General features: G+C 40.6%; 1 protein-coding gene across 3 annotated transcripts in view; it reads right to left on the reverse strand.

The window, feature by feature from the left end:
- The window catches only part of EVC2 (EvC ciliary complex subunit 2), a 440,866-nt gene that overhangs the window by 296,621 nt on the left and 116,963 nt on the right, over window positions 1-27,282 (reverse strand). For all 3 annotated transcript variants that reach the window (XM_029591151.1, XM_029591159.1, XM_029591169.1), the window contains exon 8: window positions 26,978-27,126. In XM_029591151.1, the coding sequence (XP_029447011.1) occupies window positions 26,978-27,126 (149 nt within the window). The remainder of the gene's footprint in view (window positions 1-26,977; window positions 27,127-27,282) is intronic.

Raw genomic sequence — 27,282 nt, forward strand, 5'->3', positions numbered from 1 at the left:
ATGTTCGTAAGTCCCAGGGCTTCGTAAAAGGGTGGGAGGGGGCATGTCTGGGGCGTGTCCGGGGTCAGGGGGAGGTATGGGGCGGGTCCGGGGGCGTGGTGACGGTTCGGGGGTGGGTCGGGAGGGCGGTCCCGAGTCCCCCGGCACTGCGGCCTGTGCCGGGGGATGCGAGGTGGCGCGCGCAAGTTACGCCTGCTTCAAGCAGGCGTAACTTGCCCAACAAAGGTGGGGGGGGGGGATTTAGGTAGGGCTGGAGGGTGGGTTAGGCAGGGGAAGGGAGGGGAAGGTGGGGGGATGCGGAGGGAATGGAGGCAGGCTGCGCGGCTCGGTGCGCGCACGCTGCAGATTTTGCGTAGCCTTGCGCGCACCGACCCCGGATTTTATAAGATACGCGTGGCTACGCGTATCTTATAACATCCAGCGTACTTTTTAAAGATCTACCTCTATATTTATAAATGATCTGGAAAGGAATATGACGAGTGAGGTTATCAAATTTGTGGATGATACAAAATTATTCAGAGTAGTTAAATCACAAGCAGATTGTGATACATTACAGGAGGACCTTGCAAGACTGGAAGATTGGGCATCCAAATGGCAGATGAAATTTAATGGGGACAAGTGCAAAGTGTTGCATATAGGGAAAAATAACCCTTGCTGTAGTTACACGATGTTAGGTTCCATATTAGGAGCTACACCCAGGAAAAAGATCTAGGCATCATAGTGGATAATACTTTGAAATCATCAGCTCAGTGTGCTGCAGCAGTCAAAAAAGCAAACAGAATGTTAGGAATTATTAGGAAGGGAATGGTTAATAAAATGGCATAATTGACATAATGCCTCTGTATTGCTCCGTGGTGAGACCGTACCTTGAATACTGTGTACAATTCTGGTCGCCACATCTCAAAAAAAGATATAGTTGCAATGGAGAAGGTACAGAGAAGGGAAATCAAAATGATAAAGGGAATGGAAAAGCTCCCTATGAGGAAAGGCTGAAGAGGTTAGGGCTGTTCAGCTTGGAGAAGAAACAGCTGAGGGGGATAAGATAGAGGTCTTTAAAATCATGAGAGATCTTGAACTAGTAGATGTGAATTGGTCATGGAGGGGGTCCTCCATGAAGTTAGCAAGCACATTTAAGACTAATCGGAGAAAATTCTTTTTCACTCAATGCACAATTAAGCTCTGGAATTTGTTACCAGAGGATGTGGTTAGTGCAGTTAGTGTAGCTGGGTTAAAAAACAGTTTGGATAAGTTCTTGGAAGAGAAGTCCATTAACTGCTATTAATCAAATTGACTTAGGAAATAGCCACTGCTATTAATTGCACCAGTAGCAAGGGATATTCTTGGTGTTTGGGTACTTGCCAGGTTCTTGTGACCTGGTTTGGCCTCTGTTGGAAACTGGATGCTGGGCTTGATGGACCCTTGGTCTGACCCAGCATGGCAATTTCTTATGTTCTTTAAATGTAAACAGTATTAAGTTTGCTTTCAGAAGTACACTTTTGTCTCAATGTTGCAGGTACTAGTTACTAGTTTATGGTATCAGAGGGCAGCAGTATCATCTGATTTTTTGAGGTTAGCAATTAACAGGATTTTGATTTAGATTTTATTAATTTATGAATCGCCTAACCCCAAAGAGGACTAGTAAATGTACAAAGGAACATACATAATAAAATGTAAACACTGAATAAAACTTAAATGAATAAAAACAACAACAAAAAAATCATAAAATATTATAAGGTTGGCCAAAAACTAAATAAAACAATACTAAAAACATGACTTCAAAAAAACAATATAAACAATAAGAAATAAAATCAGGATTAAAAATAAGCATAATTAAAAATATAGGTTTTTTTAACTCTTTATTTATCATTTTAAATCAGTTAACAAGTTTCAAACAACTTGACAAGAAATGATATATAGAGACCAAATAATATAGGAAAATAACATATAAGAAATATAAGATCTCAGTAATATCCTGTCAGACCACAAGGGGAATTCCAATGGTAAATATGAGAGGAAATATTATATATTGCATTACAAGAGTTGCCACAATAAGTCATTACTTAGGAACCTACCGTATTCGCAATTTTTGCGTTTAAAGAGATTATGTGCAGACGACTCCATTTTCCATCAAAGATCAATAGAGATGAAAGCAAGATTTTTAGAAAAAGAATATCCTATCAGATACATTGAAGACGGTTACATTAAAGCTACAAAACAAAAAAGAAAAGATTTATTGACCAAAAAGAATAGAGCTCCAATAGACCGCATGGTGTGTCCACTCACCTATACACATTTTTCACACAGTATCATTTCCATTTTGAAGAAATTCTGGCCAATTGTTCAGGTATTAGCCACGTTTAAAGACAAAGGGTTACTAATAGCCAATAAACGAGATAAAAACTTAAAAGATATGTTGGCTCCTTCAGCCCTACCATTCACTCCCTTTCAAGATAAAAGACCACTGGGGCATCGTCCATGTGGCTCGTGTTCAGTCTGCATAGTGAATCTCAAAACAGACCATTTATTGATACCCAAACAACAGAGAACCATTAAGCTCACGTCCTTTACCAATTGTAAGAGTAAAGGAGTAGTATATATAGTCATTTGTCCGTGTAATAAGTTTTATATAGGGAAGACTATTAGAGAACTGAACAAAAGGATTATAGAGCATAAAAGTGCTATCACACGTAATGTTCTGTCCAAACCCTTAGTGGCACATTCTATTGAATACAAACACAAATTCACTGATTACAAGTTTTGTGTTCTTCAAAAACCAGTTCTTAATTGGAGAGGAGGTAATTTAGACCAGTTATTACTGCGACAGGAACAGAAATTTATATATGAACTTGATACTCTTTCTCCGAATGGTCTTAATGCTGAAATAGATTATTCTGTGTATTTATAAGATACCTCAATATCAGTCTCACTACATGGTCATATTCTTTCATGACAGATATATTTCACCTCACGGTTTTTATGTATTTATCTAATATATTTATTTATTACTGTAACATTTTATACAGTTATTTTATTGTTTGATAGTTTTTATTGGTTTTAGTTTATCTTTCAATAGATATAATTTTCATACCAGCGATATATTGACATTTTATTATTTTTAGGTTGCTGATCAATTTTATCAAATTATAGATTGTACTTCCTGGTGATTGCAGAAACATGATGGCATTGCATACATAACACTTTCTGTAAACAATTTTTGTAAAAGATTTTTTTAAAAAAATCTCTTTTTTTATTTATTTTTTTGATGTGTTAGGCAAGATTTCTGTACATAAGCAATATGATTTCATGTTGAAACTCACTCTTTATGTATTAATAATTTTATGGTTATTGTCACAATCAGATACACTTTTCAAAGTTGACTAAGGCATTACCGTGCATTGATACCATTGGCTTAAAGACACGTCTATTCAGTCAATTAGCAGTTTTTGTGAGTAGCACTAATATACACTTCTTACATATTCTTGAAATTTTTTATTGTATCTTATTTATATTATATATTTTTCATATTACACACACCATTTCACTTTAATAAATCTATCACTTTAATAAATCTATCATATTAACTGTTTTTCACAGTGGTTTCCTCTTTAGACACGCCCCCTTACATGATTGACAGCTTTCCCCTGTTGGTTGTTCAATTTATACACATAGTTTTTTAATATAACACTATGATTTAGATTGTCATATAAATTGTCATATAAATACTTTTCTGTTTTGGGAAACTTAAAAACATCGGTGTTAATGATTGACAGCTGAATTTTGGCGCCAAAATTGACTACAAACACTCCCCACACAGCACTGCCTTCTATGTTTGTCTTTACAAGTGGAGATCCGTTTTTGCGAACGCTTCAAGGTAAACTGATATCTGTGAGATCTTCTTAGTTTTACTTAACCTGTTGTAGTATGTTTAATAGCAATGTTTAATTCAATCACTTTATGAAACACTCTCTTGTGAGCCTTTCAGATTCGTAGCATTTGGGCTCTGATCGCCACATCAGAAGCCCTCCTGCTGTTTGTTTTCAGCACAACATGATATTGACTGTTTTTTAGACTGTCTTAAAGAATTAGCCCTATTTTTTATTAATTAATTCACCTTTGTGTATACATACATACTTTTCATTGGAGAGTCGTTTTGACAAATATTTGTAAAGATATACATCTTTATCAATTATAGTGGTTTAGCTTGATTTTGACAGCTTGCTTTAAACATGGCTTTAAACACATTCTCAGTGCCGCGATTTTTTTTTGAAGGCTACATAGTATATTTGTTACAATTTGTATCGAACCAGAGATGCTTGCAGTGTGGTTGTTTTGAAGGTTACATAGTATATTTGTTACAATATGTATCGAATCAGAGATGTTTGCTATGAGGTTTTTTATAGTGTCAACATTTCTTTAGCACTGCGGTGGTTTGAAGGCTATGTATTGAATTAGTCACAACATGCATTAAACCAGATAAACCTTCACTGGGTTTCTGTTACCTTTAAAAATAGATAAAAGATGATTTTGCACACTTAATAGAGCACTTATTTCCAACTTCATAGATTTATATAAGTCATTATATAGATATATATTTTTTATTTTTTGGTACGATCATTTAAATATTACAACATCAATTCATTATATTGGACGTATATATCCTTTCACATGTATACTGGTCAGCATTTTAGATTGACATGCCCATATTTAATTATTCTTAAAAATTTTAAAGACTTGGGTGTTAATTTTTTAGTCTTTGTATTTGATATGTTTTAGTATTGCTCGCCAGGATCACAATTTTTGTTCTTTGGAGGTATTTCAACAGAGGGATGTAATGGTTTCATTTATTTATTTTTTGATCGGATTTCATCATTGTAGCACTCACACTTTATTAGTTTCTATGTCATAGTGAAGTAGCATTTTTTAGCAGGTTTTTCAATAGGTACATCTTGTGCACATGGTGCACTTTGTTGTATTCACATGTTTATGAGGAGTTTTTTCTCAAGTTGGATTGTTTCACACATACATACATCACATATTCCCATATAGTATATAGATTCTAACAACACACACACAGTTTTTCATTTTTAGTTTTTTAATTTTAATTTTTCATTGCTTTTTACATTTTTACTTATTCATTCACCTTTATTATTTATTTATTTTTTAACGTCTTAACGTTTCATACTTTACATATAAACATCTGTAATATACATATTTTACATTTTATATTTCTTTTAATATAACACAGATCAATCACATAAGACATACAATAGAAAGTGTTATATTGAAAAATATTAATAGAGATATATTGCTATGTACAGTTATTGTTCTGATTATTTAGATCCATTTTTAATTATAGTGTATATTACATCATGTTATGTTGCCATCTATTTCTGCATCATTACAGACGGAGCAGTATAAGAGATCACACAGCTCTCTATATGATCACCCTACATTCTTAGTTCATATATAACTAATGAATTCAAGAAGATTGTTGTAAGGTAATGTTGACATTTTTACCAATATTTTGAATTTAGTTTTTATGTAGTCCATTCAACCGTGAGGCTTATTATAAATTTACTTGGTTTGTTATAAGTTTTTTTAGTGTACATACCCTCTTTATGTCACCATGAGTTTATTATCCCCCTTTTTTTATCTGGTTTTCAAATTGTTGATTCACCAATGTAGTTGATTTATTTTAATTAACTATATATTTATTGATGATGTCACTTTTAGTATTTTCATTCTTATTCTTAAAGTTTTTATTTGTGTTTTTAGCCCCTGAGGCAGCCGTTTGAAACGGCGAAACTCGGCCAGAGTCGGGCTACCCTTGTGTCTCCACTTCAATAAAGGATTGATTTTAGACTACAGGCATCTATTCTTTATTTCATCCTGACAATATTATATATTATACATAGAAAAAAAGGCCCAACTACACTAGAGTCTAGAGTTTAGAAAATTTAAGTTGAGCCACAATAATTATGAGCTGGATATAAGGGTAGCAGTATCTTGCCTAATTTTATCATTAAGAAAAATATTAAGCTGGGAGGGGGTCAAAAAACACATACTTAACCCCACGATATTTAATAGCATATTTACAAGGGAAATACAACCAAAAGGAAGCACCCAAACAAACAGCAGCAGGGCGCATTAGCAAAAAATGTTTCCTTTTAGACTGTGCTACTTTGGGTATGTCTGGAAACATACAAATCTTTAATCCTAGGAACAATATATCTCTCTTATGGAAGAACATTTTCAATATAAAATCCCAGTCCGAGTCTAAAGCGAAGGTGACAATTAGAGTAGAAGATGTAATAACGTCTTCCATTGAATTCTCAAGGAAGGAGGATAGATGAGATAAATCAGTAGGAGCAACATCTGCAGGAGTATTATTCGAATGGGAAGCTTTCACATTTGGCAGATAGTAGGCTTTTGAAATGGGTGGAAGCAGATTTTCTTTAACAGATAAAACTTCCACAAAATATCTCCATAACATCTCAACCGGTGTGGTAAACCTTTTCATTGGAAAATTTAAAATCCTAAGATTGCAACGTCGTATATTATTTTCCAAGTTTTCCATTTTATTTTTAGAAACAAATGCCCAGCCGAAATTTAAAAAGATAGGGCAGATTTTAAAAGGTACACGCATGGCGTACATTTGGGCATGCAACCCGGCCCGCACAAATGTATGCCTGATTTTATAACATGCGCACACAGCCGTGCGCATGTTATAAAATCAAGGGTCGGAGCGCACAAGGGGTGCACACTAGTGCACCTTGCGCGCGCCAAGCCCTCGGGGAGACCAGCTGGCTTTCCCCGTTCCTTCCAAGGCTGCTCCAAAATTGGAGCGGCCTCAGAGGGAACTTTCCTTTCCCCCCCCCCCCCCGACTTTCCCCTCCCTGTCCCGCCCCAAAACCCCCCATACCTTTATTTCACAAGTTAGACCTGCCTCTGCCAGTGCGAGATCCCCCAGTACAGCGGCCTTGCAGAGGCCTCTGGGCATGCCCACACCCTGCCCTGGACCACCACACCATGCCCCCACCCCACCCCCGGACTGCCCATTTTTTCAAGCTCTGGGACTTACACGCACACTGCCGGGCCTTTTGAAAATAGGACCGGCGCGCGTAACACCCCTACATGCGTAAATCCTCTGAAAATCTGCCCCATAGGTTTTAATTAACTTTCTGAAATTCTTGATGGAGTCTGATTGCCTGATTTCAAAGGGAAAAGAATTCCAGAGAGTAGGGCCTGCTATAGAGAAAGCGCATTCACATGTGACATGGAGTCTGGCAAGCCTTGTGGATGGTACATCAAGAAGACCACATTGTGATGTGCGCAGGGACCTGCGCACATCAAAAGTGAAGTGGACCTGCGCACATCAAAAGTGAAGCATGGTATTAGCCCAAACAGTTAACTCATCATTCAGCAATTCAAAAATTGTCATTGTAACCTTGTACTTTATCCTCTCAGTGATGAAAAGCCAGTGTAATTCGATCAGAGTGGAGGTGATATAATCAGAATGTCTTAAGCCAGAGAGAAGGTGGGCAGTAGCATTGAGTAATAGCTGTGAAGGCTTAATGGCAATATTGGGTAATCCAAAATAAAGCAAGTTGCAATAGTCGACTATAGGGAAGAGTGAGGCTTGTAGTACTTTACGAAAATCCCATGCATGGAGAAGTTTTTTAAGATCCGATAAAACACGAAGACGATAGAACCCTTGAGCAATGACGTGTGTAATGTGGAACCGGAAAGATAGAGTGTGATCTAGAATGACTCCAAGATTTTTTTGGCCTGTTGTGGCCAAAGAGAGATTTGGAATTGAAATTGATAGATAAATAGAGGCTGTGCATAGTGAGAAACTCAGATTTCATCATGTTTAAGGACAGTTTGTTATGTTTCAACCACTCGTTAATGGCAGAAAATCAGATGTTAAGGTGCTCAAGAGTATCAGCCCAAGAAGAAATAATGCATAAGACAAATTGCATGTCATCTGCATAACATTGAATCAGTCAATGCAGGAAACAATTTACAAATGGGAGCAAGATAGAGATTGAGAGTAGAAGAAAGAGATGATCCCTGTGGGACACCAGTGGTAACATGAGAAACTGAAGAGGTGGTGTTTTTTAGCTTAACGATTTGAGTACAATCGGAAAGGTAAGAACAAAACCATTTTATCACCAAACTTGATAGGCCAAATTCCTGGTGTCTAGATAGTAGTATGCCATGATCGATCGTATCGAAGATGGCAGATATATCGAGGGAAACTAGAAGAAACTGCTGTTCAGAATCTAAGCCACATCTAAGCATGTCCAAAAGAGAGAGAAGAAGGAGTTCTGTACTTAGCGTATGGCGAAAACCGAATTGATGCGGATCGAGGAGTTCTGCTCTTTCAGCAAAATCATTCAATTGTGTGAGGACCACAGATTCTAAAATTTTGGTGAAAAATGGGAGAGATGAAATTGGGAGATAATTATTGGGATCAGATGGATCAAGAGAATTTTTTTTTAGAAGAGGCCGTACAACTGCATGCTTGAGTGAAGGTAAAACAAGGCCTTCAGATAATGAAAGACTGATGAATTTTGGCAAAAATGGGTGAAATAACATTCTGAGAAGATTTGAATAAAGCGACAGAGCAAAGCATGTGAGGACAGAGAGAGTTTGATGTAGCTCCAGCACTGCTCACTACATTAATGGCGGGGGTGGAAGGAAATTAGAACCAAAAAGTTACCAATAAGGGCCCTGACCTCAGCAGTCAGAGTAACAGATAAGTATGAGAAAAATACGTGTGAAAGCTTGCTGGGCAGACTGGATGGGCCATTTGGTCTTCTTCTGCTGTCATTTCTATGTTTCTATCTCTCTGCATATTATTTATTTATTCCATATTTTTACCTGTCCTACTGAAAACAAGGTATTCCAAAAAGAGCTGAATTATTTTCCATTCAATTCAATCACCAAACAAACAAGGAAAAAGAAAAAACAAATATCACTAAGCTGTGCTCTAAAGGTTATATAATATATTTAAGGTTGACTGTAAATGATGAGAAGTCCGGACAACCCCTGTTGAAAAATTCCAGGGACTTGTCGCCAGGCTTGCCGATACGGTCAGTCTTATTTCAAAAAATTTAAAAAATTTTTTTTCTTTGAACAAAATCTTTTTTGAATATAACCTTTAGAGCACAGCTTAGTGATATTTGTTTTTTCTTTTTCCTTGTTTGTTTGTCTACTGAAAACAAGCCCAGGGTGGGTTACAAATTAACATTTACAATAAACACATACAAAATAAAAAAAATGACTGTACCCCAACTGCTGACGTCTCTCCACCCCAGAATACAACCACCCTCTCTATATGATTATCTTGCTCCCTGCTTTGAGTAATGGATAAAGCAGGATTTTATTTATTTAGATATATATTCCGCCTTTCAGCCACTTCAAAGTGGATTACATTCAGGTACTGTAGAGTATTTCTCTGTCCCTAGATGACTCACAACAAATTAACATTTACAATAAACACATACAAAATAAAAACAATGACTGTACCCCAACTGCTGACGTCTCTCCACCCCAGAATACAACCACCCTCTCTATATGATTATCTTGCTCCCTGCTTTGAGTAATGGATAAAGCAGGATTTTATTTATTTAGATATATATTCCGCCTTTCAGCCACTTCAAAGTGGATTACATTCAGGTACTGTAGAGTATTTCTCTGTCCCTAGATGACTCACAATCTAAGTTTTGTACCTGAGGCAAAATAGGATGAAGTGATTTGCCTGTGGTCACAAGAAGCGGTTGTGGGATTTGAACCCTAGCTTCCCTAGTTAATAGCCCACTGCTTTAACTACTAATGTTTTACCAATTACAAAAATGTAATGACTAAACAACTAGCCAAATAGATACATAAGGGATGGATTGGATAGGATAATGGCAATCTTCTAGCCAGATAGGCTGGATGTATACCATGTTGGACTTTAAAGGCTGAAGTCAAAACTTTAAAATAAACCCACTGGCCATAGACAACCATTGCAGAGTTTGGAGAATAGGTGAGGTATGAATGCTAAACTTTGTCTCAACTAACAATCTTGCCACTACAATTTGAACATACTGTAATCCATTTGTATATTGTATGGGTAATTCCAACTTTAAGGAATTAGAATAATCTAAATGTGGCATAATAATAGCATTAAACAACCTCACAAAATCTGCCTAAGTAAGCAACAGTGAATTTTTCAATTAACAAAAAGCCTACATTAAACACACAGGCAATACACCGATCAAATGTCAACCCCTAATCCAATGCAACCCCCAAGCTTCTCACAAGGTCACTAACCAAAATATTTCCTTACCCATGTCACAGTCGAGACAGCCCACAATCTACTCCCTCAACCCACCACAAAATCTCTTATCTTCTGAGTATTCAAATTCATTTTATTTAAAACCATCCATTCCCTGCAAACACTTCCAAGTTTACTTGGCTGCTCATCCCATTTGGCTCCCAATGAATAAACAACTGTATATCATCAAGAAATATCTATAGAGAAACATCAAACGTTTACATCATGACAGTAAGTAGCTCCAAATAAATATTAAATAACAGAAGGTAGAGCAAAGCCTCCTAAGGGATCCTAGTTGTAATAAATAAGGTTTTGACACTTCTGTCTCCCAACTCACATATTGAGATGTATCTGCTAAAAAAGAATCAAACCATACAACACATCTTCCGCCATCGTTGATGTCAAACATTCCAAAAGAATGTCATGATCAATTGTATGAAGCACAGTGCTTAAATCTAAAACAAAACAAAACAAAAAGAACCCACCCCTTATCTAAATATTTCCATAAATCATTCAAAATAGCCATTAATAACAGTGCCTCAGTACTATGATATCTTACAAACTCCTGCAACTGACAAAGTATATGAGAGAGACAGACTCTGTATAGAGTCAATATGACATGCTGTATATATGTATACATATATACACATACACACACACACTATAAGAGGGGACACTTTCAACTCGGTGATTTTACATACACAGTCATAGGAATAAACTGCTAATTTGTGCAAAGCAGTCTCTCTCGCTTTCTCTCAATAACAGCTGCAGTTGCGCGTTATTGACCTGCGATAATATACTGTGTGCGTTTAAAACAAATAGGGGTAGATTTTATAAATCTGAGCCCGCACGTACTTTTGTTCGAGCACCAGATGCAAACAAGAGTACGTGGGATTTTAGCAGGCGTGTAGCTGCGCGTATCCATTAAAATCCACGGTCGGCAGCCTGAGCTCGCCGAGCCGCGCAGCCTGCCTCCGTTCCCTCCGAGGCTGCTCCGAAATCAAAGCGGCCTCTGAGGGATCTTTCCTTCCACCTCCCCCCATCTTCCCCTCCCTTCCCCTATCTAACCCACCCTCCCAGCTCTATCTAAACCCCCCTACCTCTTGTTGCACAAGTTACACCTGCCCAAAGCAGGTGTAACTTGCGCGCGTCAGGCCAGCCGCCGGCGCGTGATTCCCAGGCCCGGGAGCAGTTTCGGAGGCCTCGGCAATGCCCCCGAAACACTCCGGGCAGGAACCACACCCGCAGCCCTGCCCCCAAATGACGCGCTGCCACGACACGCCCCCGACACCCCCCCCCCCTCCACGAAAGCCCCGGGGACTTACGCGCGTCCCGGGGCTTGCGCACGCCACCGAGCCTTCTCAACATAGGCTCGGCGCACGCAGGGGGTACTTCGGCCAGGTTTTCGGGGGGTACGCACGTATCTTACGCGCGTACCCCTTTGAAAATCTGGCCCATAATGTGCAATGTGAAAACGTATCTATGTTGCAATATTTATCTATGTGATGCAGTAACTCTACAATTTGCCTAACCATGCCCATTTTCTTTTTTATCGTGGGCGCTATTTCCGCTATATTTTTAGCAATTTCATGAATATAGGGGTAAGTGTCCTAAACCAGAAGAAAACAACTATGGTTATTACCTCTATCTCTCCAGGAACACAATTTAGGGATGCCAGTGATTTAAAGCTAAAATTCACCTTCTTTTAACATTTTCTTTTATTTATTGCTATTAAATGCTGGCTTAATATTTTCTACAACAGTTCTACCTCATACCAAAAACCCCAATTCCTGCTTTTCTTAGATAGATGTCAGAAGAAATTTTGAATTATATACTGCCTACATACCGATTGTTTGGGTCTTGAACCCTGGCTCTCCCCATTCATGGCCTAAAAAGGACATTGACTGGTCCATCTATTTTATATATATATATATGTATATATATTTTCATTATTTGACATTATTTTCATTTTTAATTATATATCACTGTTGATTTATTTTGCTGTGAGTGGTTTTGCGTGTACGTATTTTGATCGATTCCTCTAGACCTTGTGATTCTTGTGCACTATTTGAGAATTTATTTTACTGAGCTTACTGGCTCTAATACACATTATATTGCATGATATATGCAATATTTTTCATGTCCATACCCAGATACCCTCCCCTATTACAATGATCATTTTTACATGTGATTTTCATGCATGACTAATGGAAATGCAGGCAAAGAAGTTCATTACTAGACAATTTGATGCAAATATTTTATCATGGCCAAATGAGAAGGTGGTAATCCACACCTCCTTAGTAAGCATTAGATATTTGGCGGAAGGCCTGGGACCCTAAAAAGGGTCCCAGGACTCCCACCGCACATTTAAAGTGGCCAAGAAAGAATAAATGTGACCAAACAGGGAGGTTGAGCGGGGATCAATGCTGTCCCCATTTCAACCTGAGGGCTGCCAGTCAAGGTGGGCCCGACTCCCTCAAAATAAAAAAAAACTGTTTTAATAATGTGCAGCAACAGCCCCCCTGATGTCCTCCTTCCCCCCAGTCCCCCGATGACCAAACCTACCTCCCCCAAACCCCCTGACAACTCAAGAGCCCCTCCCCTGGCCCCCCAAAGCATCAAGACCCTCCCCTGCCTCTCTCAACCCTCGACATCTCAACACTCCACAACCTGGCCCTTCTGACAGCGCAATAACTCCTCTCCTTGCCTCCTTGAACACCTGAAGCATCAAGACCCCTCCCCTTCCCACCACCCCTTTGGATACCCAACAACTCAAGACTCCACTCACCATCCCCAGCCCCCTCAATGTCTCAAGACCCCCATCCCCCACTCCCAGCACCTTCCAGAGCTCCCTTACCTTATTCTAGATCCTGCATCAGGGATGGCTGTATCCTCCCACCCATCCCGGTTGGCGCCATTTTCCAAAATGTGCTGAGCAGACCTTGCCCCAGCAAAGAAAGGTGTTATTGAACTGTTGATGGGGTTCGGGGGCAAAGTTTCTTGATGATTCGGGGGGCTGTGGGCAGGAGAAGAGGGGTCTTCCCTTGGGGGACCAGAGGGGCAAGAGGAGGTGGTCTTGAACTGCTGGGGGGTCCATCATTGCATTAAAGGGCCACTCACCACCTTCTTTTGTGTCACAGTGTTTGGCCACGACACAAAAGAACACACCATCGAGCCATGATGTGTTTTCAGGGGATGGACCCCACTATTTCAGTGGCACCCCACTCTGAAAAAGACAGCAGCTTGATGAATCTAGGCCTTAGTTTGCTACATGTATGCTGTATTCACGTTTCAAATATTTGTGTACTTTTTGTTACTGTTAAGCATTGTATGCTACTACTTATTTACATTATGAGTTTTTCTATTGATATTTAATTTGGTTTATTTCAACACGTGATTATTTAACACTGTATTTAGATGCCTTTTTACTTACAGACTAAGTGTTTTATGGTATAATGCTGCTAGTTGTATTGAGCAAAACAACAAGGGTGACTTTCGGCTTGTTTGGTCTCCGTTGAAGAGAAACGCCATGGTGGAGAAGGCAATAGTTTGATACTTGACTGTCTGCAAGTTGGTGGCAGCAATCAAGTCACGAAAAGATCCCCCTGAAGCAGTTCTATGAAACATGGACCTGTGTCGGGGAGCTTGCATTTCACTTGGATTGAGTTAAGTTTTATATGCATAAGACAATTTAAAATTTAAAAAAATATGTGTATTTCTGGCAGATGGATTATACATAAGGCAATGAAGGTAGATAATTAGCTGGAAGCGCCTATTCACTGGTCTACATCAATTTTGCTGACTACAAGATAACATATGATCTTTATGTATTTTAGTGTGCTGAATCCAAAAATCATATCTGTTTCCTCCAGTCACATCCATTTTTTCCGCAAAATGGTCTACTCATAAACTCTTATAGCAATAATGTAACATTATTATTTAGATATGCTGAATATGCAAAAAGATAAATAATGTGCAGAAAGACATGCTGAATACGCAATCGGAATAACCAACAGGAAGACTGCTTATTAAACAGTTTAAAACTGCTGACGTCGGCATTTTATGGCTATATAAGTAGAGTGAAAACCGACGGCAGCATTCATTCAAGAGGCTTAGAAGTCGCAGCACATTTAACTCTGTTAAATATGTTTTTGTTGAATATGTCATCCAACACTCGAATAGTTCGTGGACGGTGCCAGAATGATCCTGATATGTTCTGTTACATTTGTGGTTATTTTACAACACCCAAACAAAGGACAAATATATTTGACTTTGTACGAAAAGCTTATCATGCATATTTCAGGGTTAAACTGGGTGACCAGGACAAACCTTGGGCACCACATAAAATGTGCAGGACATGTGTTGAAATCCTGAGACAATGGACTAAAGGTCAGAGAAAAAGTCTCAGCTTCAGAGTTCCAATGGTGTGGCGAGAGCCCCAAAACCATTTTGAAGACTCTAACAATTCTCCCTAACAGTTAAAATGTACACAACTATTGCTCTCTTGGTTAGACGATTGACTCATTTTTTGCTTGAAACAAATATATTACATGCTATCACTTCTTCAGAACTTATTACCCTTGATATTCGACTTCATAATCTTTAATCAAACATTTCTCATTTGTGAAAAAATTTGACGTATTGTATATTTTTTTACTTCATATTTGGAATAGCACCTTTCATTTGGGTAAAATCAGCAAAAATAATTAGGTCAGCAAAAAACATTTTTTCAAATGTAGACCAGTGTTATGATGACTATCTGAAGCATTTGAACTTTGTCATTGGGATGCTTATTGTTTAGTAGGGATGTGAATCGTTTTTGAATGATTAAAATTATCGTCAGATAATTTTAAAATCGTCCAAAATCGTTAGAGTGCACGATACAATACAAATGCCCCCGATTTATCATCAGCGGCATTTGTATTGTATCGTTAAATAGGGCGCGGGAAAACCGGCACACCAAAAAAACCCTAAAACCCACCCCGAACGTTTAAAAAAATCCCCCACCCTCCCAAACCCCCCCAAAATGTTTTAAATTACCTGGGGTCCAGTGGGGGGGGGGAGTCCTGACGCGATCGCCCTCTCTCTGGCCACGACTGCGTTGAGAGAAATGGCGCCGATGGCCCTTTGCCCTTATCATGTGACAGGGCAAAGGTAGCGCCGGCGCCATTTTGGTTCCTGGTTCCCGACGTCACGCATCCAGGAGATCGCCCCCAGACCCCCGCTGGACCCCCAGGGACTTTTGGCCAGCTTGGGGGGGGCCTCCTGACCCCCACAAGACTTGCCAAAAGTCCAGCAGGGGTCCGGGAGCGACCTCCTGCACATGGGCCGTATTGCCAATCTTCAAAATGGCGCCGACGCTACCTTTGCCCTCACTATGTCATACGGGCAACCGCGTCCAGGAGATCGTCCCCGGACCCCTGCTGGACCCCCAGGGACTTTTGGCCAGCTTGGGGGGGGGCTCCTGACCCCCACAAGACTTGCCAAAAGTCCAGCGGGGGTCCGGGAGCGACCTCCTGCACGCGGGCTGTATTGCCAATCTTCAAAATGGCGCCGGCGCTACCTTTGCCCTCACTATATCATACTGGCGAGATCTCCTGGACGCGTCAGGAGGCCCCTCCAAGCTGGCCAAAAGTTCCTTTTGGGCCCAACGAGGGGTCCGGGAGCGAACCCGAGGGGAATCACGTGACGCCGACGTCACGTGCTCCTTGCAAAGGAGTTCAGGAATGGCGTCCTGACCCCTCTGGACCACCAGGGAGTTTTGGTAAGTCTTGGGGGGGGGGGGCGGGATTAAGGCGGGTGAGGGGTTTAAATTTTTATTTGCACATATGGACATAGACTCAACTTATGGAATTCTCCATATGTCCATATTGACTGCAAATGGGACCCCCTTTCGACTTATGGACTTATGAACTTAAACTTTTGGTCTGCACATCCCTAGTGGATAGGTATTGTACAGCAAGGCCACAGGGGACATAGGTGGTTGGATGTTTAACAGAGCTAGTTTTTTTGATGGCTGTTTCCATTATTACAAAGCATATTGGTAGACACGGGGAGGTGAGAGCGTATGGGAGTTGATTTAAGATCTTGTAGGTGCCATCTGCCCAGGATGATAGAATATCAAAGATGAAGATGACAACAAATGATATGGATCAGGAGCAAAATGCTACAAGCAGTCAAGTTGTTGTAGCTGGGTTATAACCTCAGTGGTGTAGGCTGGATCTTTACCTGATATTATCTCTACTAGAGTAGTATGTTACACTTGTGACGATAGTGATACTACTCACAGGTTTAACATGAGATAATGCCAACCATTATTTTCTTTGGATATGATATGAACACCTGAAGCACAAAGAGCATGTTGATGTGGTTTTTTTGTTTTTTTTGCAGCTTCAAAACTCATTCAATGATTTTCAAAACCAAGCAAATATCTGTTGTGCTTGCTTTTACTTGCTAGTTTGTCTTGCTTGAAAAAAAAAGTCCTCATTGCCCAAGATTCCAAATTTAAAATCCTTCAGATCTCAGTTTGAAGATTAATGTGCATCTTTGGGGAAATGCATTCTGGCACGGATAGGTTTGTGCTGAATGTTAATGAGTATGGTCAACAACATTTGTTGGTTAACTTTCATCCTGCGTTTTCTTCGCAAACTTTTTCCATTTTTTATATATGGTAATGGAGCAGAGGCACACGGTATGATTTAATACCTGTATACATAGCTGATTTATTAACAAACTGATGAGAGGAAAAGTTTCTGTTTGCTTAGAATCTGTGTGCATGATTTTACCAGTTTACTGCATTTTTTTAAATTGACAGAAACTGTAATAGAACAATGTCTCTGGATCAAGATTTTAAATTTTTCAGTATGATATTTAAAAAATGTATGTGGGTAAAATAGGCTTTTACCCTTCATAATTATTCCCATTTAAAAATATCCTCTTTTGTATTGGTAACATGGACTGCACAAAAGATTTGTGTGGACACAGTTACCCAGAGAAAAAGGGGTCAGAGCTAGAGGTGTGGCGAGGGCAGGCTAAGCTGTTCAGCTGGTTAGTGCCATATTGGATGCTATCCTGATAAATTTGTGCATATAAGTTGGTCCACACCAATAGGTCTAAAGTTATCCAGGAAACTCTACCTGGTTAACTTTATGCTATTTAGTAGAAAACTTATCCAGGTAAGTTTAGCTGAATATCTGGATATCTTTATTCACATAGCTTACCTTCTTACCAGTGGGCCATCCAGTGCTCCTACCATGTGACAGGGGCCGGCCAATGGCACGGATACCCTGTCACATGCTAAGGGCAAAGGGCCATTGGCGCCATTTTGATTAGTGGAGCTGACGGCCCGAGAGCAGGAGATCGCTCCCGGGACCCCAACTGGACCACCAGGTACTTTAAAAAAATTTGGGGGAGGTGGGGTCCAGAAGGGTGGGGGATGTGAAAGAATTAAATTTAAAGGGTCGGGGTGGGTTTTTTTTTCGGCACGACACAGCCGATTAAAACGGGTAAGAATCACGGGAATGAAGATTTCCCGCAGTTTTACCCGAACTCGATACCGGAAACGAGTCTGGTACTGATTCACATCCCTAATAAATTAGCATATAGAAAACATTTTGTAAAGGAAGATATTGTAACAGATTTAGTATGGACAATTTGAGAAGCAGAATTAATTATTCCTATACAATTAACATGAGAACAAAAAAAACTATTATTAAAATATTATATAGTGCTAGTAGATCTATGTAGTGCTAAAAAGAAATGCACAAGAAGTCCCTTCATTATAGAGTTTAAATTCTAGCCATTACAGGAGTGTTTGGGTTAAAATTAACAAAACAGTAGTAGAGATGGAGAAACCCACACCAAAGAGAACAGTCCAAAAAATTGAGGTATGGAGAAGAAAATACAGTCTGTCCATATAAAGATTCACAAAATGAAAGATTAAGGTGATAAAAATGCTTCAAGTCTTTAGTATAACTGCTAGAACCACAAGCTGCATTGGGAAGACTAAAAATATCTGAAACACGTAAAATAACTTTATATAAGACAAGTCAATATAGGCCAACAGCAATGATAAAGTGATGGAAAAGTAGCACATATCTTACCAGTGGTTCAAAGAATTGATCAAATAGTGGATACTAAACAATAGGGGTGTGAATCGTGTGATCGATCGTCTTAACGATCTTGGCTGGGGGGGGGAGGGAAATCTTATCATCGTGTTGTTTTTTTTAAAAAAAATCGTTAAAAATCGTAAATCGGGGGAGGGCGGGAAAACCGGCACACCAAAAAACCCTAAAACCCACCCCGAACCTTTAAAAAAATCCCCCACCCTCCCGAACCCCCCCAAAATGTTTTAAATTACCTGGGGTCCAGTGGGGGGGTCCCGACGCGATCTCCCTCTCTCTGGCCATGACTGCGTTGAGAGAAATGGCGCCGGTGGCCCTTTGCCCTTATCATGTGACAGGGCAAAGGTAGCGCCGGCGCCATTTTGGTTCCTGGTTCTTGACGTCACGCGTCCAGGAGATCTCGCCAGTATGATATAGTGAGGGCAAAGGTAGCGCCGGCGCCATTTTGAAGATTGGCAATACAGCCCGCGTGCAGGAGGTCGCTCCCGGACCCCCGCTGGACTTTTGGCAAGTCTTGTGGGGGTCAGGAGCCCCCCCCAAGCTGGCCAAAAGTCCCTGGGGGTCCAGCGGGGGTCCGGGGACGATCTCCTGGACGCGGTTGCCCGTATGACATAGTGAGGGCAAAGGTAGCGTCGGCGCCATTTTGAAGATTGGCAATACGGCCCGTGTGCAGGAGGTCGCTCCCGGACCCCTGCTGGACATTTGGCAAGTCTTGTGGGGGTCAGGAGGCCCCCCCCAAGCTGGCCAAAAGTCCCTGGGGGTCTAGCGGGGGTCCGGGGGCGATCTCCTGGATGCGTGACGTCGGGAACCAGGAACCAAAATGGCGCCGGCGCTACCTTTGCCCTGTCACATGATAAGGGCAAAGGGCCATCGGCGCCATTTCTCTCAACGCAGTCGTGGCCAGAGAGAGGGCGATTGCGTCGGGACCCCCCCCCCCCCACTGGACCCCAGGTAATTTAAAACATTTTGGGGGGGTTTGGGAGGGTGGGGGATTTTTTTAAACGTTCGGGGTGGGTTTTAGGGTTTTTTTGGTGTGCCGGTTTTCCCGCGCCCTATTTAACGATACAATACAAATGCCGCTGATGATAAATCGGGGGCATTTGTATTGTATTGTGCACTCTAACGATTTTGGACGATTTTAAAATTACCCCCCTGGAGCATTATGAATGAGTAGTGATGAGGCAGCTGGTATAAATCCTGAAACCCTTCACGGATGCCAAGGAGGACCAGATTCCCAGAAGCACCACCCCAGGCAGGGTCACCCCTATAGTAAATATTCTGGAGGAAAAGTTAGAGGGCTTCCATGAGGAAGAGGGAATGGAAACAGAGGTGTTGTTGTTTGACTCCTTGCAGCAGCTGGTATGAGAGAGACTGAAACCTCTCACAGAAAATGATTCATAAGCACTTTGTGATCCATGGGTGAAAAGGGGTCTCACCTTCAAGACCAAACATCTCACATTCATGACAGAGATACTGGTAGCTAGGGAGTGTCAAGAGGAGCACCAGAGACAGAGGCACAGTGGGGATGTGGCACAGGAAACAGTAGGGATGTGAATCGGGCTTCGGACGATTGAAAATATCGTCGATATTTTCAAAATCGTCAGAAATCGGGGGCTCCCCCGAAACGATAGGAAAACCCCACGATATTGGTCATGGGGGTTCTCTTATCATTTTGGGGGAGGGCGGGAAAAACAGCACACAAAAATAACCTCTAAACCCACCCCAACCCTTTAAAATTAATCCCTTTGCTTCCCCCACCCTCCCGACCCCCCAAAAAACATTTTACAGGTACCTGGTGGTCCAGTGGGGGTCCCGGGAGCGATCTCCCGCTCCCAGGCCGTCGGCTGCCATTAATCAAAATGGCGCCGATGGCCCTTTGCCCTTACCATGTGACAGGGTATCCGTGCCATTGGCCGGCCCCGTCACATGGTAGGAACACTGGATGGCCCGCGCCATTTTTAAAGATGGTGCCGACCATCCAGTGTTCCCTCCATGTGACAGGAGCCGGCCAATAGCACGGATACCCTGTCACATGGTAAGTGCAAAGGCCATCGGCGCCATTTTTATTAGTGTCAGCCGACGGCCCGAGAGCGGGAGATCGCTCCCGGGAGCCCCACTGGACCACCAGGTACCTGTAAAATGTTTTGGGGAGGGTTGGGAGGGTGGGGGAAGCAAAGGGATTAGTTTTAAAGGGTCGGGGTGAGTTTTTTGTTTATCGGCTCGGGCGCAGCCGATAAACAAAACCGTGATCGGGCCCGATGAAAAAAACCCCACATGTGAATCGGAACCGGAATCCAAACCGATTCCGGTTCCGATTCACATCTCTAGGAAACAGTGGCCACTTCAGAGAGTACTGCAAGAAGGAGCAGCTCCCTGGCAATTAGTACTTCCACCCCCATATCAATAAGCCAAAACCGCGTTGCCCACAAACAGTCATCACTACTGGCACAGATCATAGCTAAAGCAGTTGGCAATAGAGATCCTTGGCCACCTCAGCAAAGGAGGTCCCAGGACAAATGTCTGAGACACGCTATCTCACAGAGCCCATCGATGAATGGAGACATATGCACTGTATTCTTTGTAAACCGATACAATGTGCAAACGGCAATCGGTATATAAAAGCCTTTAAATAAATAAATAAATAAATAAATAAATAACCAACATATTGGGTACATGTCCAAAATCTAGCCATGGAGGCTCAATAATATTTTTTCTGCCCACCAAACAGTATGCCCAGTGAACATGTATTCTCAATAGCAGGGGATAAAGTAAACCTTTGTCACGCAAGGCTTGCGACAGAGTTGATGGAAAGATGGTCTTTCTGAAAATAAATCTGCCTTTGCTGGAGTTCCCAGAACTTCCATGCAAGTGGCAAGATGCACCTTGAAGGCCTTGCTGCTGCTCTGCCTACCTGACATGCCCCAGATATACCATCTTAGGTATTTTGCTGCCATATGCCTACCTTCCATATTGCCTTTATGCTATCTTAGGGTTCTTACGGTTACTGCTTTGCCTATCTGCCATGATCCCTTATACCATCTTAGGGGTGTTGCCGCTACTGCTCTATCTACCTACCATGCCCCTTATATAAAATCTTAGGGGTTTTGCTCCCACATGCCTACCTGCCTTGCCATCGTATGCCACCTTAGGAGTCTTGTGCTACTGGTCTGCCTATCTGCCATGCCCCTTGTATACCAATTTAGGGGTCTTGCTGCCACATTCCTACCTGCCATGCCCTCTTATATCACCTTAGGATTCTTACTGCTACTGCTCTGTCTACCTGCCATACTTCCTTATTCTACCTTAGGGGTCTTGCTGATACCACTCTGCCTACTTTCCTTGCCCCTAATATACCACCTTGGAGGTCACGCTGTTAATATGCCTACCTGCCATGTCTAATATGTATCAGCATGGGAGTTTTGGTGCCTCCATGTTAGTTTGTTGGTTATACTCCGTGTTAGTTTGTTTTGTCTCCAAAAAAAAAAAAAAAAGTGAAAAAAGAAAAATAATATACTCTTTTCTGATTCTTCATCCCCACTTTTTTTTCAGATTCTTCATTTTATTCTACCCTTCTAAAATCACAAACTGTTTTTTACACCCTGTTTGTTGCTTATACTGGGGTGTTTTGTCCACAAAAAAAATTCAGCCAGAAAAAAGTAAAAGCAGAAAAGAAAACAAACAGAGGAGAGACCTTTTACATGTTCTGTATACTGTACACATTTCAGAATGAAGAGAGAACTAATGCAACACCAGAAAATCAAGAAAAGGAAGAGATGGTGTTCAGCTACAGAATATAATAAAGCAAACCTTAAAAAGTACAGGTAACCTACAATAAGGAAGGACAATTGTCATGCTCAGATTGTGACTAAAGTTTCAATCATAAAAAATGTTTTACAAGAAACCCAAATTTCCACCCAGAAACAAGATCAAGTTCAAGTAGGGAATGAAATAAAACTTCTCTCACAAAAATAATATTGATGACAGATTATTCTTTTATACTAAATCTGACAAGTGGCAAGTTCATCCACAGGAAGACAGACATTTCCCTTGCCACTCTGTCTTGCTGCTCTATCCCTTTTCCTTTATTTTAGGAATCTTTCTTCTATTCAGCATTGCTGCCATATTCAGTATTTTGCACTTTGAGGGTCTTGCTGTCACACCACAGATTTTATACCTTGCAGTGTTCTTGCCACTCTGGTGGGCTGCTTTACAGTTCAAAGTAGTGTGGTATGTTAATTTCACTCTTTGTGCTGCTTTGTACCTTTATTGGTGTCTTGGGATTTTTCCTGCCAACTTTTTTGCTTAGTTTTCCCTTCCTGCTGCCTAAGGATGTTGATCTCATTCTTCGAGTTACTTTGTCTCTCATACTGCCACTGTTATTGGTGCCCTCTTTTGAAGCTTTGGGGAGTTCTTTCCATCCCAGCTGCTTCTTTGCTCTTTTGACGGTGCTTTGGAATACTCTTGCCGCTTGTGGTTCCCCTTTGCCCTTTTACGGTGCCTTAGGCTCTTCATACCGCTTTTGGTGCCACGTTGACAGTCTTGATTTGTTGGCATGCCTTTATCCTTGTACTGATTTCTATCCCATCAATTTCATTAGAAATGATTAGAAAATTCCAATTTGGGAGTCCATAATAGGCTGCATTGCTTCCCCCATTAAATATAAAGGCAAACAAATGAATGAATAAAACAAACAATTGAATATTTTTTGGTTTGAAACTAACAAAATGAATCTAGGTACCCTACAAAATGAATGAACAAACTGAACCAAATTTTTTTTTCCTCTGCACATCCCTAGTTTATAGAATGTTTCAGGGCAAGGTAAGCACAGTAGTACTAGTTAGATTCTTCAGACCATCAATTTTGCCTGATTCCTGGTTCTACTGCTTCTGCTTGTGGTCTTCATCTTGGGTCTCTTTCATTTTTTTTCTTCATATTTTATCCTACTTTTGGAATAGAAAACAAACACCTTTTTTATGATCACCTATGCTGTTTTTTAAATTCCCCTTGTAGGAGTCCCAAATTTCACTAAATCATCTTGTTTTCTTGCTTTGCATGCATTAGTCCAATGCTTGCCTGAGTCTTTGAAAAGGACAGCACCAACAACATCATCCTTAACAGTCAAAACAGTGGCAATGGCTAAGGAGATTAAAATACCAAAAACACCTAGAAAATTACGTACAAACTGAATCGCAAATGGGAGATCTTCATGATGCTACTTGTTTCAGTTATCACCTGAACTATCTTAACAATATTTACTAGTACTGCTACCTTAGCTCCATGGAGGTTTCACATCAGATAAAGATCAACCAAATCTAATCGAATCTTTCAGGCAGGGAATCTTTCTTCAAATTCCAATGGAGAACAAATGACCTTTAGTTAGTAAACTCTGCTATCTTATAATACTGACCTGCCTTTCAAAAAAGAAGAATGCCATATTCTAAGCCTTTAGCCTGGTGTTCATTCTCCTTTCCTAAAACAAAATTCCCTTCTTAGATACACTGCATTTCCACATTTTCATTTCTTGAACGATAATGCAGACACTGAGGAAGAATGACACCTCTATCAGGAAAATGCCTAACATAAAAACACAAAACATCCTGCATGCACATATAGCCCTTTATAGGCCAAGTTTCTATGTACTCTAAGAAGAAAGGCTGTATTAAGCACTGAATCTGCAATCCTTTGTTGGTACACTGCATACACCAGAATGCAGATTAGCTGTAACAGCTCCATTTACCTTCTTCCTGTTTGTCACTCACTTAAGCAGTCATCACACTTGATCACATACGGGCCGATACAGCAAAAACGCGAGCACAGGTCACGCTCATGTGTGCACGATTCATTATTTTAATTTATTAAAATTAGGCCCGGCGGTAAAAAGAGGCGCTAGGGACACTACTGCGTCCATAGCGCCTCTTTTTTGATGGAAGCGGCAGCTGTCAGCGGGTTTGACAGCCGATGCTCAATTTTGCCGGTGTCGGTTCTCGAGCCCGCTGACAGCCACGGGTTTGGAAACCGGACGCCGGCAAAATTGAGCATCCGGTTTTCGACCCGCCAGCCGCAGGCCCATTTTACATTTTTTTTTTTTTTTACTTTTGGTAACTTTTGGGACCTCTGACTTAATATCGCCATCATATTAAGTCGGAGGGTGCACAGAAAAGCAGTTTTTATTGCTTTTCTGTGCACTTTCCCGATGCTCGGAGAAATTAACGCCTATCTTTGGGTAGGCGCTAATTTCTGAAAGCAAACTGTGCGGCTTGGCTGCACATTTTGCTTTTTGAATCGAGCGGGAATACCTAATAGGGCCATCAACATGCATTTGCATGTTATGGGTGCTATTAGGTTCGGGGGGGTTGGACGCACATTTTGGACGCGCTATTACCGCTATTACCGTCCAAATGCCGGCTAACAGTGCGCTCCATCGGAGCGCACTGTACTGTATCGGCCTGTAAATATGTAGCAACCTTGCATGCTCTACAGGGAGCAGAACAGAGGCACAGCAGATAATGCAACATCTTTAACCACAGAGTAGTGGTAGCCATATTATTTACTAGTCTAGGATATGAAGGCTACAATGCTTTTTCAGGTTAACATCACCAATATTAAATACTAATAAACTATAGTCTTGTACTTATCATTTATTATGCTAACATTTTGTATTTTTCCCTCTCTCTCCCTTTAAACTTCCCAGCTTGCTGGCCCCAAGCACTGGATAGGCATTTCTACCACTCATTATGGTCAACAGGGGCTACCTCAGTAAAAGCAGTTGCTTTCCATCCCTCCCTGGAATCAAAATGTATCCTTTCTGTGGCACAGCCAATCCCATCTGCTTATGATGGACAGCAGATGCAAACCAGAGTCTACTGTACCACTGCATGAATGACAATAATCTGAACTACAAACTGGCCTCAACATTTTGTAATCTCTAGTGTGCTATATATGCTGAAGCCAAGATTCAAAAAAACACTAAAATGAATAAATCCATTATCTGAGAAATACATCTCACTGAATATCAATAAACTTTGAAACCTAACTGACTATCTTTGAATAACACTGGTTAGGGTTCAAAGTTATCTGGGAACATTTTCAAAGAATATAGCCGATTAAGCAGCACTTTGTTTTAAAAAAAACACGGAACAATACTGGATGCACCAGGAGCCAGACCATTAGTCTGACATCCAAGTGACAGAATGAAGTTAGGAGGTTCTGGACGGGGTGGGATGATCAGGGTTAGTTAGGGTAAGATGATGGAGCTAGGGGGAAGGAGGAGAGGGGAAGATGACCTCCTGACATGGACCTGCAATTTGACTATTTATTGATTTTTGAGAGGGTGGAGAGAAAGGCTTCATGAGCCTTTAGGCTGCAACATTATCCTACATTTTTTGGAGGAGTCAGGGGGCAGTAGGAATCGGCCAGCATTGCCTTTACTGGAATGCGGGATTGGCCCGGAGGATCATTCAGATGTTTCCTTCTTTTTTTTATTCAACTAAAAGCCACTTAACTGGCTCAATTCAAAGAATATAGCTGCTCCTTCACACATTTAGAGATAGATAAAGTACAAAATGCGTTATGGGGTTAATGCCCGTGATAACACCATTATACACATGATAGTTATCACAGCATGAATGTAAAGTTGGCAAATTTATTCAAAGGGATGGGATTAATGAAAATGAGGGGCATTATTGCATGCTTTTAATGCTGGAAAGAACTACACCTTTTTCCCTATTTTTAAGCTGTGTGATATGCCTGAAACACAATTTGCGATAAATATTGCAAATTCTGTTTCAGGGAGGGAGAGAGAGAGAGAGAGAGCACTCGATGGGCTCTCTACCAGGGTACTATTAAAGTAGCGCGAGAGTTAGCCAATTAAATTGTTCGATTATCTCAATTCCTTCCCAGAATGCCCCCAAAACGACTTCCATTTAACTGGATAATTTTATCTGGAGAAATGTTGTGACATTCAAAAGTAGGCATGTATTCAAATATCGACCTCTATAGGATCAAAATGATAGAGCATGTGCTGCATAAGATATCAGAGATATTCCCACTACATCACTGGAAGTGCACACCTCAACCACTCAACTTCCACTACCATCTATGACATTAACAGCAAGGCAATTTACATATTGTAATGTTTATCTAATGAGATATCAATGGTCTTTCATGTTAGAGACCATTTTCAGTTTTTATTTTATTTTTCCTGGAACTTTTAACAAAATATATATGAAATATAACACAATATATATAAAATATAACCAAAAACTTATGTGTAAAAATTAGATTTCCACTGATTTTTCTCCTGTTTCTTATTTAAAAAACCTAATTTTTCCACTGATTTTTTTCTGTTATAACATTGAAATTTCCAGGGAAAATTAGAAAATGAAGGACCTTATTCATAGTATATGTTTGCAAAGGTAAAGCCACACAAATCCCTATAACAATGAAGGTGCTAATTTTCAAATAGTCTTTGTAAAATATGTAGAGAACAATTATTTGTATATATAATAGAGACAATTTCAGTTCTTACTCTTCCAAAGCTTGAAGCATGTCTGTTTCTTCAGAGGTCAGTAAGTCAATCATTCTGTCATTCATGATGAAATCATCATTAATGGTGTCCGTGGAATTCACCTGTGAGCATTCCAGCTTTTGATCATAATTAGATATATGTCTATTTCCCTAAGGAAACATTAAAGTAGACTTTAGAAAAGGTTCGTTTGACAGAATGACAAAAAAAGGGGAAAATGCACCAGCCCCTTGAACAAAATTAACTGTAGAAAATCAACTGCAGAATTGCAAGTTAGAAAACGGTAAATTAAGCAAAGGACTGCTTTA

Source organism: Rhinatrema bivittatum, chromosome 1 (assembly GCF_901001135.1).
Source record: "Rhinatrema bivittatum chromosome 1, aRhiBiv1.1, whole genome shotgun sequence".
Classification (NCBI taxonomy): domain Eukaryota; kingdom Metazoa; phylum Chordata; class Amphibia; order Gymnophiona; family Rhinatrematidae; genus Rhinatrema; species Rhinatrema bivittatum.